The sequence below is a fragment of the Hemitrygon akajei genome, unplaced genomic scaffold, assembly GCF_048418815.1.
Source record: "Hemitrygon akajei unplaced genomic scaffold, sHemAka1.3 Scf000092, whole genome shotgun sequence".
Taxonomy (NCBI): domain Eukaryota; kingdom Metazoa; phylum Chordata; class Chondrichthyes; order Myliobatiformes; family Dasyatidae; genus Hemitrygon; species Hemitrygon akajei.
In genome coordinates this window covers 678,802-692,859 of record NW_027331978.1, presented here as the reverse complement: position 1 = coordinate 692,859, position 14,058 = coordinate 678,802, and the positions used below count along the sequence as shown (strand labels likewise).

General features: G+C 40.8%; 1 protein-coding gene across 1 annotated transcript in view; it reads left to right on the top strand.

Moving 5' to 3' along the window:
* LOC140722903 (uncharacterized) overlaps positions 1 to 14,058 on the top strand; it is a 93,576-nt gene that overhangs the window by 38,154 nt on the left and 41,364 nt on the right. Inside the window, 1 exon segment of the mRNA XM_073037544.1 lies at positions 1,103 to 1,262. Coding sequence (XP_072893645.1) covers positions 1,103 to 1,262 — 160 coding nt within the window.

Genomic DNA, 14,058 nt, shown 5'->3' with positions numbered 1-14,058 from the left:
TTCCACACTGTCATGACCGGTGAAGAGCTTTTCCACATGTTCCCATTAAATTTTCACCTTCCCCACTTACCTATGACCTCTGGTTGTCATCCCACACAACTTCAGTGGAAAAAGCTGCTTGCATTTATCCTATCTATACCCTCATAATGTTGCATACTTCTAAGAAATCCTCAAAGCAGTGTACATTTTCCTTGTTTATGTTTCGAGCCGTTTTTAGGTGTATAAGATGATGAGGGGCATTGATCGTGTGGATAGCCAGTTTTTTTTTCCCTAGGTCTGAAATGGCTAACACGAGAGGACATAGTTTTAAGGTGCTTGGAAGTAGATACCGAGGGGATGTCAGGGGTAAGTATTTTACACAGAGAGTGGTGGGTGCGTGGAATACACTGCCGGCTATTTGTGTGAGAGTGTTTCAGTTACTGTGGGGTCAGGCACCCATGCAGCTCAGTGGGAACAGGGAATAATACCAATGGAGAGAGTCAAACTGAGCCAAGTCACAGATTGGAGATGGCAGAAATGCCCCATTCTTAGAGAGACAGGAAGAGCATCAGAGCGTTCAATGCTCATTCCAGATACCAGCACTGTGCCCAGTTAGAAGATGATTTCTCCATCCAAATTGTGTTGAACTTCACTGTAACAGTGTGATGTCAGTTCACACCTTGACAACTCACGTGATCTGAAATGTTGTCCTGCACCCATTGATGGATTTTTAAAATCTTTTTACAGGTTACAAATGACAAGAAATTTGTCTACGGAAATCTCGAATATAGTTTTGCTGTCTCTGTCCAGATATTTAAGAAATGGAGCAAGGGATTCACTCGATCATCCTTCCTGTTCAGACTGTGGGGAGGGATTCACTCGGTCATCCAACCTACAGAGACACCAGCAAGTTCACACTGGGGAGAAGCTGTTCACCTGCTCAGACTGTGGGAAAGGATTCACTCGATTATTCAACCTACAGAGTCACCAGCGAGTTCACACTGGGGAGAGGCTGTTCACCTGCTTAGACTGTGGGAAGGGATTCACTCAGGCATCTCACCTACGGAGACACCAGTCAGTTCACACTGGGGAGAAGCCATTCACCTGCTCAGTCTGTGGAAAGACATTCACTCAGTCATCCAACCTACAGACTCACCAGCGAGTTCACACTGGGGAGAGGCCGTTCACCTGCTCAGACTGCGGAAAGGGATTCACACAGTTAGGTAGCCTACAAGCACACCAGTTAGTTCACACTGGGGAGCGGCCATTCACCTGCTCAGACTGTGGGAAAGGATTCACCACATCATCTCACCTAGTGACTCACCAGTCAGTTCACACTGCAGAGAGGGATTTCACCCGCTCAGATTGTGAGAAGGGATTCACTCAGTCATCTGATCTGCTAGCACACCAGTGAGTTCCACTGGGGAGAGGCCGTCGACCTGCGAATGTGGGAAGGCATTCACACGATCATCTCATCTATTAAAGCACCAGCGAGTTCACACCACAGATCATCTGCTCAGGCTTTGGGAAGAGATCATCTCAACCGTCTCCACCAAAGCTGCATCATTGTGTTCCACTTGGGAGAGGCCGTTCACTTGCTGTGAATATGGGAAGGGATTCACTCAGTAATCTAACCTTGTAACACACGACCGGGTTCACATTGGGGAGAAAGTTTCAATAAGCTGTAGGCTGGATATTTTTCTATCCCCATTGCTGAATGCAATTTCGAGAGTGACTGGGGAATCTAGTACAAGAGGGCATGACGTAAGGTTTGCAGGGCGCCCATTCAGAACAGAGATGCGGAGAATTTTTTTTTGTCAGAGGGTGGTGAATCTATGGAATTTGTTGCCACGGGCAGCAGTGGAGGCCAAGTCATTGGGTGTGTTTAAGGCAGAGATTGATAGTTATCTGAGTAGTCAGGGCATCAAAGGTTACGGTGAGAAGGTGGGGAAATGGGACTAAAGGGCAGATTGGATCCACTCATGATGAAATTGTGGAGCAGACTCGATGGGCCGAATGGCCGAATCTGCTCCTTTGTGTTATGGTCTTATGTGATTTTTTTCTCATGTGTGTTATTCCTCTTCCTCCTTCTGTCCAAGGTCGTGTTAATCTCAGTGGGTTTGAGTGTAAGTAGTTTTTTCTAAACTTGTCATTTCAGTTCTTACTTATCTTTGTAAATTTTACTGATTGAAATGGGACTAAGATATTTTCATTAAAAAAAGTCAATGTCGGTATTGATGGAAGTGTTTATTGCCTTTGTTGTAATTGTTAACTATTGAGCTCTGTTCGGCAGTTTTTTAAAGCCTTGAAATAAATTTTGTCAAAGGTTTTCCCAATATTGCACTACTTTCTGTTGCTTTTGCTTGTTGATTTTTCAGATACGTGGTTATCACGAGTCCCGGTGAAGTGTCACGGCTGGAAATGTTAATTCCCATCCATAGATGCTGCCTGACCTGCTGAGCTTCTCCAACACTTTGTGTGAATTTCTCTCGATTTCTTGCATCTGCAGGTCTTCCTGTTTCCCAGATATTTATATGTTTAGTGAAATAACAAGCCGGCCGTGGGGTTGTGTGGCTCTGTTGGTAAAATATTAAATAAAATCATTAGATAACAGGTGGCATAGGGTTGGGCAGTGTGGAATCTGTGGGTAGAATTAAGGAACAGCAAATGTACAAAAAAATCCTTGATGGTAATTGTATAGTGACCCCAAAACAGTATTTGGTGCACAAATTACAATGAGAGATAGAAAATGAGTGCCACAAGGGCAATGTTACAATAGACATGGGGGATTGTCATGCAGGAGATTAGGAAAATCAGGATGGTGTTGGTCTCAAGAGGAGGAATTCCTAGAATGCCTACAAGATGCATTTTTTTTAGAGCAGCTCGTGGTTGAGCCCACTTGGGGATCAGCTATTCTGGATTGGGTGCTGTAATGAACCGGAATTAATTAGGTCACTTGAGTTCAAAGAACCCTTCGGGACAAGTGATCTTAATATGATCAAATTCACCCCGACATTAGAGAAGGAGAAAGTAAAGTCAGATATGAATAAAAAGAGAATTATAGAGGCCTGAGAGAAAAATTGGTCAAAATTGATTTGGAAAGAACACGGGCAGGGATGAAAACAGAGCAGCAATGGCTGGAATTTCTGGAAGCAATCTGGAAGTGACGGGATATACACATCACAAAGAGGAAGTAGTATTCTAAAGGTAAGGTGACAAAACCGTAGCTGCTAAGAGAAACCAAAGACAACATAAAGACCAAAGAGGGCACAGAACAAAAATTACTAGGCAGTTAGAGAATTGGGAAGTTTTAAAAATGAACAGAATGCAACCAAAACCATTAAGAAGGAAAAGATGGAATACACAGATGAGCTAGCCAGTAATATTAAAGAGGATACCATTTTTAATTTCAGGTACATATTGAGTAAAAGAGAGACAGAAATGGATATCAAACCACTGGAGAATGATGCTGGAGAGGGAATAATGGGGTGAGGGTGAAAGGTGATGGCTGATGAACTGAATAAGTATTGTACTCACTCTTATCTGTGGAAGGCACTGGCAGGAATATGGAAGTCCCAAATGTCAGTGGTCAGAATGTGTAAAGTTACGTTATTCGGGAGTAAGTAGAAGGAAAGGCAATGGGCTGTGATTTTTTTTACTGGAAGGAGAAATCGATATTCATGCCTTCAGGTTGGAGCTACGCAGGTGGAATATGATGTGTTTCTCTTCAACCCTGAGGCTGTCAAGTGGAGCAACTCCAGCCATTGCTATTCTGCCATCATCCCTGCTAGTGTCCCTTTCCAATCAACTTTGGTAAGATCTTCTCCAGTGCCTCCATAGTTCCCCTCACTCCACCAATAATAATGCATCTTGTTTTACCTTTCCCCTCTCAAAGTGAAGGGTGAATTCAGTCATGTTATTATCACTGTATCCACATGCTCCCTTTACCAAAAGCTCCCCAATCAAATTTGGTTCATTCCAGAATTAACTTTTCCCTAGTGGGCACAATTGCAAAGGGAAGGTAGGTCACATCCGGAATTTTCAACTTAGCAGGCGATTTCCTCTGACGTATTGGGAAATTGTGTGCTAGGCTAGTTACAGCAATGGCTTGCCATTGTTGTATTTGCCTTCTGCCGGGTGAGATTTTTTTTTAAGAGATCACCAGCTCTTAACCCAGCACAGATGGGTGCCGGCTGGATTCAAACTCAGGACCTCCCGCCACTGATGCCACTACGCCACCAGCCGGCTACACAATTCCAAGCTGATCTAAAAGGCATCTCATTGGTATTTTCCAAATTCCCTCTCTTGAGATCAAGCACCAACCTAATTTTCACAATCTACCTTCACCCATCACACTCATGGACTATTTGTCTCACTCCCATCGGGGGTAGATACGCAGCGTCCTCACCAGGACTACCAGCCTCTGGGACAGCTCCTTTTCCCAAGCAGTAAAGCTGATAAATATCTCTGCCCACTAACCCATACTTCCTCAACACCAAACACCTCTACTTTATCATTTCCTGTCTGTCATCTTATATGCAGGCATCCTATGCCGAGCGTCACTTTATGAACATGCAATCAATCCATGCACAGTATATAAGCTGTGGATATATGTTGTTACTATTGTGTTTTTGTGCTGTATTGGAGCCGGAGTAATAATTATTTCGACCTCATTTACACGTGTCTGCTGGAAATGGAATTAAACAACCCTGAATCTTGAAGAAACATTTCAGCAGGCTGCAGCGTCACATTTCTGTCTCTCAGCGTTATTGCGTCAGAGCGCCACCTGGTGACAATGGAGTCCACAAATCAGGGGGTCCTGTTATTGTGGTAAATCACCATCATGTGGCAGTGTTGTCCACAAAAGGGAGAGGTTTACAGCGATAAGCAAGGGTGTAGGGGCTGGACGCTAACTGCAAGTGGATGAAGTGCCAGAGATGCCCCTAACCTCTCTCCTCACCACTAGTCAGGGTCCTAAACAGTCCTTCCATATGAGGCAACTTTTCAACATCGTGCTTGTTGGGGTCATCTACTGTTTCCAGTTTTCCAGGTGTGGGCTCCTCGACATTAGTGAGACCCGATGTTGTCTCTGCATTCTGCTCTCTGTCCCAATGAGATTCTGCAGATGTTGGAGATGCAGAGTAACAGACACAAAATGTTGGAGGAAGTCAGGAGGTCAGGTAGCTTCTATAGAGGGGATAAAGCAAAACAGAGATTTCCTGCCGAGACCCTTCATCAGGACTGGAAGTGGGGAGAAGCCGGAATAAGTTGGTGCGGGGTGTGGAAAGAGTCCAAGCTGGTAGGTGATAGGTGAAGCCAGATAAGAGTGAAGGTGAGTGGGTGGGGGAGGTGGGAGATGAAGTGAGACGCTGTGAGGTGGTAGGTGAAAATGCAAAGGACTGAAAAGAAGGAATCTGATACGATAAGAGAGCGGGCCATGGGACAAAAGGAACCAGAGGGAGACGATCCGCAGTGGAGAAGAGAGAAGTGTGGAGACAGAATGGAGGAGACGGGCCTGTGGGTTGATGAAAAAAAAGGTAGAGGTAGAAGTTAACGATGTCGATGTTCATGTCATCAGGTTGTAAACTACCCGGATGTAATATGAGTTGTTGCTCCTCCAACCTGACAGTGCACTCATCATGTTAGTTAAACAATGAACCGGAAGTGAGAGTGGATTAATAATTGTCCCCCGGGATCACTAGTAAATCAATCCTCTCTCACCTTAAACCGGTGCCCTCTGGTTGTTGATTCCACAAAAATGGGGTAAAAGAAAAGTAAACATAGAAAACGTACAGCACAATACAGGTCCTTCAGCCCACAAAGTTGTGAGGAACATGTTCCGACCTTAGAAATTACTGGGCTTACCCATAGCCCTCTATTTTTCTAAGCTCCATGTACCTATCCAGTAGTTTCTTAAAAGACCCTATTGTAGCCGCCTCCACCATCGTTGCCAGCAGCCCATTCCACGCACTCACCACTTTCTGTGTAAATAACTTACCCTTGACATCTCCTTTGTACCTACTCCCCAGCAACTTAAACCTGTGTCCTCTTGTGGCAACCATCTCAGCCCTGGGAAAAAGCCTCTGACTATCCACACGATCAATGTCTCTCATCATCTTATACACGTCTATCAGGTCACCTCTCATCCTCAGTCGCTCCAAGGAGAAAAGGCCGAGATCACTCAACTGCGCACATTCCCCATTTCTGTACACTCATAGTTTGGAACACCTGCATAAGGTCACCTCAATCTCCTGCACTTCAAGGTGTGAAGTCCCAACCTGCCCAACCTCTCTCCAGAACTCAGTGCCTCGAGTATCAGCAGCATTCTCGTAAATCTTTTCTGCACTTATTCCAGCTTAGCGTCCTCTTTCCTATAACTGAATACAATAATCCAGACGTGGATACCCTAACAATATCCTAACCCTAATGCAACCTCACCGGCCTCTTCTTCAGACCATGAGCCATGAGATATCAGACAGAGGCTGGTCAGTCAATCGAGTCTCCTCCGCCATTCGTTCCTGTCCAATTGATTATCTCTCAACCCCATTCTCCTGCCTTCTCCCCATAATCTTTCAACATCCATTTAAAATACACTCAATGACTTGGCCTCTACTCCGTCCGTGGCAATAAATTCTAAAGATTTACCACTCCCTGATTAAAGAAAATCCTCCTCATCTCTGCTCTCAGTGGATGTCCGATACATTGAGGTTGTGACCTGTGGTTCCAGACTCACACAGTACAAGGTGCATCTTCTTCAGAGCCACGCTGTCGAGGCCTTTCAATATTTAATAGGTTTCAATGAGATCCCCTCTCTTTCTTCTATACCAGCGAGTGCAGGGTCAAAGCTATCTAACGCTCCTCATTCGTTAGCCCTTTCGTTGCTGGAATCATTCCCATAAACGTTCTCCGGACCCGCTCCAATATGAGCACATCTGTTTTTGCAAGTTGTAAACTGTTCACAATACACGAAGAGCAATCTGACCAATGCGTTTTAAAGCCACAGATTCACATCCTTGTTCTTATATGCTAACATTACAGTTGTAATCCTTCATCAACACAATCTGCAAGCAAACCTTTAGGGACTTCTGCTCAAGGATTCCCAAGTACCTCTGCACCTCTGATTTTTGAATTTTCTCCCATTTATTTATTTTTCTCTACGCCCTTATTCCTTCCACAATTGTACATGACCGTACATTTGCATACACTGTTCATTTCCGTACATTTCATCCACGACTTCGTTGTCCGTTCTCCAAACCTATCGAAGTCATTTTGCTGACTGCAGCTTGACTCCAAACTATCTGTCTCTTATCTGTATCAACTGCAACGTTCTGTGGATGCTGGAAATCCAAGCAACACAAACACAAAATGCTGGAGGAACCTAGGAGTCCAGGCCGCATATATGGGAAATAGTAAACAGCCGACGTTTCGGGCCGAGACCCTTCGTCAGGACTGGGGAGAAAAAAAGATGAGACGTCAGAGGAAGAAGTGTGGGGGTGAAAAGGGTAGAAGAAGTGGTCAGTGATGGGTGAAACCGCGAGAGGGGGAGTAGTGAAGGGAAAAATAACTTAGGATTTTATTTCCTTAATGGTTCTCGAAAAATCATTGCTAACGCCTCCATATCTCTTCAGCCACCTCTTTCAGATCTCTGGGGTGTACACCATCTGATCCAGGGAACCTATTTACCTTCAGACCATCTCTGTTTCCCAAGAACCTTCTCCTGAGTAACGTAACTTCACACATTCAGTCCACTGACATCTGGAACTTCCATATTCCTGCCGGGATCTTCGAGAGATAAGAGTGATGTACAATACTTATTCAGTTCATCTGCCATCACCTTGCACCCCCAGCCCATTACTACCTCTCCAGCATCATTTTTCAGTGCTCCGATATCCATTTCCGCCTTTCTTTTACACTATAATTACCTGAAGAAACATTTGGTATCCTCTTTAATATAACCGGCTAGCTCACTTAAGTGTTCCATCTTGTCCTTCTTAATTATTTTAGTTGCATTCTGTTGGTTTTTAAAATCTTCCCAATCCTCCAACATACTAGTGATTTTTGCTCTATGCCCTCTCTTTGGTTTTTATGTTTTCTTTGGTTTCTCTTATCAGCCACGGTTTTGTCACCTGAGCTTTAGAATACTACTTCCTCTTTGTGATGCATAGAGATTTGAGGGACGAAGAACATCTCAGACAGAACTGCAGTCAGCTCGACTTCTTCGGTCTGCAGAGAATTCAAGGGAAACCTCTTCACCCACAGAGTGGTGACTATTTGGAACTCATTCACAGGGACAGTGAGAGGTGAACAACAGGGGAGGATTTGAAAGATCTGCTGTGGAACAGAATCACTGGCAGGGTCCAGCCGGCCTGAGTTGACTCTCTGCTGTACACTAGGTGTGTTATAAATTCACTAAGTACCGGAGACAGTGTTCAATATAGAACTGATTTATTTGTCACAGATCTAGTCCCATTAAAGGTGAATATGCAGCAGAAGAAACCCTTCTCATGCCTAGTGACCCGGGTGTGGTGAGCAGCACCAATAATTGCAGAGTTCAGCACCGACAGTCACTCTCGAAATTGCATTCAGCAACGGTGATGGACAAATATCCAGCATGCAGCTTATTGAAACTTTCTCCCCTGTGTGAACCCGGTAGTGTGTGGTAAGTGTAACGCGCTGTAAGGTTTCACTGCTGAAGTAACGGCCTCTCTGTAATGTTTCACTGCTGAGGTAATGGTTTCTCTGTAGCAGCAATGTTTAGGTTACGACTAGAGGAAGTTGGGTTTTCCAGTGTGGGGCTGTGCAATGACAGAAATATTCTTTTTTGTGAGTCTGGAAGAGAGATTTTCACGGTTTTTTGCTGGCGAGAGATGAGAAGACGTGAATGGAGAGAGCGGGCCCTTTTTCTTTTTCTTCCAGTTTCTTTACTAACCCTATAGTCAAAGTAAGAATTATAGAGCTCAATCGTTTAATTGCATATTGTGTATCGTCGGTAATTTCAGGGTACTGATCTGTAACATGGGACACATCACACAGCATTCACCCAAATGAGATTTCTTAAGTTTGGTCGGGCTGGAGGTGTGGGGTGGGGGTGGCTATCACCCCGTATATTAAACTGCTCTACCCAGTGTGAAGTCGCTGGTGTCTCAGTAGTTGAGATGACCAAGTGAATCCCTTCCCACACATTGAAGCCTGAGTTATTCTTCTCCGTCGAGGCTACGCCGTAGGCTCTACGTAGCCGCGTACCCGACGCTGCAACCTGGGCTGTACCGTATGCCGTAGCCTAACGCGCACATTCCTAAAAATGCAACTACGTTTCGCAGCGACGCAGACTGCAAGAACTGTGATTGGTCCACTTGGTAGCAGCCAGTTTCCTTTTCTTTTTCAATCTTTTTATTAAGTTTCAAATTTAATAAGCATAGCAATAATATAATGATACAAAGAGATCGGGATTACATTAATGTCGGTTAACATATAAAAGCACAGATTCCAAATGACAAATATAGTTTAACCTCCCAATCTCATAGCAAGTAACCATGAAAGAGATATCATATAAGGAGAAAAAAATCGTAAACTAGAAAAAAACACTAAACTAAAAAAAAACAGACAAAATTGGGCTGTCATATTACAACGGCTGAAATTATCTGGCGTTAACTCCGCTCCTCTGAACATGAACAAAAACTTAATACACAAGATTCGGAAAGGGTCAACTTACATCATATGAAAAAATTGAATAAATGGCCTCAAAGTCTCTTCAGATTCAACCGAAGGAACCACAGTACCACTCCTAATTTTTTCCAAGTTTAGACATGCTATGGTTTGGGAAAACCATTCAAATGTAGTAGGGAGATTGGAATCTTTCCATTTAAGTAAAGTAGATCTGATGGTTATTAATGTAACAAATGCAATTAGACGACAAGCTGACGAGGATAAATGACTATAGTCTATCACCGGTCCTCCAAAAATTGCGGTAATAGGATGTGGTTGTAAATCAATACACAGAACTATGAGATAATATCTCAAAATACCATTCCAATATTTTTTTTAGAAGAGGACAAGACCAGAACATATGTGTGAAGGAAGCTACCTCGGAATTACATCTATCACAGACAGGATTTATATGGCAGTAAAAATGTGCTAACTTATCCTTGGACATACGAGCCCGATGAACCACCTTAAATTGCATGAAGGCATGTCTGACACACACTGAAGAGGTATTTTCTAGTTCAAGAACTTTCTCCCATTTCTGTATAGGTAAAGGTATCCCAAGTTCTCTTTCCCACTCATTCTTAATTTTATCAGAAGTATCTAAGCGTATTTTCATAATTAAATCATAAATAAATGATATTAAACTCTTCTGATATGGATTTAAACTTAATTTTTTCCCGTAACTTCAATTTGATGTGATATCGGAAAGGAAGGTAAAATAACATTCAAAGGTTTCTAATCTGTAAATATCTGAAAAAGTGTGATCCAGGCAAATTATATTTATTAGAAAACTGTTCAAAAGCCATAAAAGATCATCCATAAATAAATCACGAAAACATGATATTCCCTTTGTTTTCCATAAAAGAAAAGCTTGATCAATTCTAAATGGTTGAAAGAAAAAAATAAATGTCATAGAACTTGACAGTATATATTTATTTGGTCCAAAAAATTGCCAACATTGAAACCATATTCCTATTGTATGCTTAATTATTGGAATTACCATTTGCTTATTAAATTTAGTAAGTGCAAAGGGAAGCACAGCCCGTAAAATAAAAGCCAATGAAAACTCCTGTCGAGACTCACGCTCAAGGTTCATCCAACTCTTGTGTGCAAAACGTTAAATATCGAATATTAATTCCCAATAATAAAATCTAGGATCCGGCAAAACCAAGCCGCCTTCCTTTGTTTGATTTCTGTAAATATTTCTAATATAACCTGGGATTTCTATTCTGCCATATATATGCAGAAATTTTAGAATCAATAATATATAAAAAAGTTAGAGATAAAAATTGATACCGCCTGAAATAGGTACTGATATTTAGGTAAAATAATCCTCTTAATAGCATTAATGGAACCAATCAAGGATAAGGATAATGGGGACCATTTAGTAAACAATTGTTTAGCATGATCAATTAAGGGTAAACATTAACTTTAAATAAATCGTTGTGCCTCTTAGTAATTTTAATAACCAAATAAATAAAATAATCAGCAAGCAATCTAAATGGTAACTGTCTATAAATTGAGACTTGCATATTTAATGGAGAAAGCACACTTTTATTAAGATTCAGTTTATAAGCAGAAAAACTACTAAACTGAGCAAGTTGTGTTATTACTGCAGGAATGCATTTCTCTGGATTAGAAATATATAGCGAAAGGTCATCTGAATATAGTGATACTTTACACGTCCCATTCCCATGAGTAACACCAAATATACTGGGTGAATCACGAATAGCAATTGCCAAGGTCTCCAGGCTAATATCTGATAGTAAGGGTTTCAAAGGACAGCCTTGTCTGGTACCTTGGAAAAGCCTAAAGAAAGGGGATCTCTGATCATTAGTGAAACAGAAGCCAAAGGTATATGTTATATCAATTGGATCCAAGATATAAATTTTGGACTAAAATTAAGCTTCTCAAGAATTTTAAACAAATATTCCCATTCAAATGTATCAAACGCCTTCTCGGCATCGAGCGAGAAAACACGTTCTGGAGTCTTAGATAAAGTAGTCTATACAATGTTCATTAACCTCCAAACATTAAAATGTGTATAATGATTTTTAATAAATCCTGTCTGATGCTCGGAGACAATTTGTGGCAATATCTTCACCTATCTAATTGCTAATATTTGAGAAAGGAGTTTAGATTCAACATTCACAAAGATATCACAAATCTGATGCACATTCAGTGAGATTTTTATCATTTTTAGGAATTAAATAAATAGATGCTTCATAAAACGTTTGTGGTAACTTACATACAAATAGATAGATAGATAGATACTTTATTCATCCCCATGGGGAAATTCAACATTTTTTCCAATGTCCCATACACTTATTGTAGCAAAGCTAATTACATATAATACAACTATTTAAATAAATTGAATGGTAACTTAAGCTCAGTCCTAACCCCAGCACTTTAATATATCCTACCCCTGGCGGTTGAATTGTAAAGCCGAATGGCATTGGGGAGTACTGATCTCTTCATCCTGTCTGAGGAGCATTGCATCGATAGCAACCTGTCACTGAAACTGCTTCTCTGTCTCTGGATGGTGCTATGCAGAGAATGTTCAGGGTTTTCCATGATTGACCGTAGCCTACTCAGCGCCCTTCGCTCTGCTACCGATGTTATACTCTCCAGTTCTGTGCCCAGGACAGAGCCCGCCTTCCTTACCAGCTTATTAAGACGTGAGACATCCCTCTTCTTAATGCTGCCTCCCCAACACGCCACCACAAAGAAGAGGGCGCTCTCCACAACTGACCTATAGAACATCTTCAGCATCTCACTACAAACATTGAATGACGCCAACCTTCTAAGGAAGTACAGTCGACTCTGTGCCTTCCTGCACAAGGCATCTGTGTTGGTAACCAGGGAGAAAGTAAATCGGAAAAAGATTTTTAAAATTCAGCTGTATACTCATCCCGACCACGTGCTTTACCAGAATTCAATGAATAAATTGCATTCTTTATTTCCTCTTCAGTAATGGGTGTGTCTAATACTAAACGTTCATCAACTGATAATTTCAGAATATTTAATTTCCTTAAAAATTCATGCATTATGGTAGAATCATCAGGAAATTCTGATTGGTATAAATTGGTATAAAATTCTTGAAAAAAATTGTTAATTTCATCATGGCCAACCGTCAAAGTACCATCAGTTTACGAACCCTATTAATCTGAAGTTTTGCCAAAGCAGCTTTTAATTGGTTAGCCAATAATTTCCCCAATTTATCACCAAATATATAAAATGACCCTTAGTTTTAAGTAACTGATTTTCAATCGGGGATGTTAATAACAAATGATGTTGCATCTGAAGTTCAACTCTCTCTTTATAAAGCTTCAAATTGGGAGCAATAGAATATTTTCTATCAATTTCTTTAATCCTATCAACCAATGTACGTATTTCATTATTAATTTGATTCTTCAATCCAGCAGAGTGTGAAATAATTTACCCTCGGATATATGTTTTAAAGGCATCACGTGATATCCCACTGAAAATTTCTTCCGTTGAGTTAGTTGAAAAGAAAAAGGTAATCTGTCCTTTAATGAAATTAATAAAATTTAAGCCCTGAAGTAAAATAGAGTTGAACCGCCATTGTTTAGTACCAAAGGTTACATCAGTTAACTTAACTGATAATTTCAAAGGTGCATGATCGGAAATGGCAATTGTATCATATTCACAGGCAGTGACAAATGAAACTAACTGATAATCAATAAAGATGTAAAGGAATCTAGAGTAATTATGATATACATGAGAAAAAAGAGAACTCTTTTTCATTAGGATGTAAAAACCTCCTAATATCTAAAATTCCAGAGTCAACTAAGGAGGAATTAATAAAAATAGCAGATTGGTTTGTAAGTACCTGATTAGGCACAGACTTATCCATCATATGTTTCAGCCAACAATTAAAATCTCCACCCATTATTACCATATATTCATTTAAATTGGGAAGAAATGCAAAAAAGTGCTTAAAGAGTTCAGGATAGTCAGTATTTAGTGCATAAATATTAACCAAAACTAATTTATTGTTATAAAGTTAACCAGTGTTTAATAGAAGTCTATCATATTGGTCTGAAATTGTATCATAGTGAACAAATGAAATCTAGGAGTCTATAAAAAAAAGAAACACCTTTCACCTTAGTCAATGAGTTAGAGTGAAACTGTTGGCTTTTCCAAAAACTAAAGAAGCACTGATTATCCTCCTTACTCATATGTCTTCTGCGCAAAAATAATCTGAGCATTCAGTCTATGAAAAACTCTAAAAATCTTCTTCTATTTAATTGGATGATTCAAACCATTCGTATTCCATGAAACAAAATTAATAATGACAAAATTAATTAATAATATCCATTTTCCTTAAATAAACAATGTAGTATGTAAAGG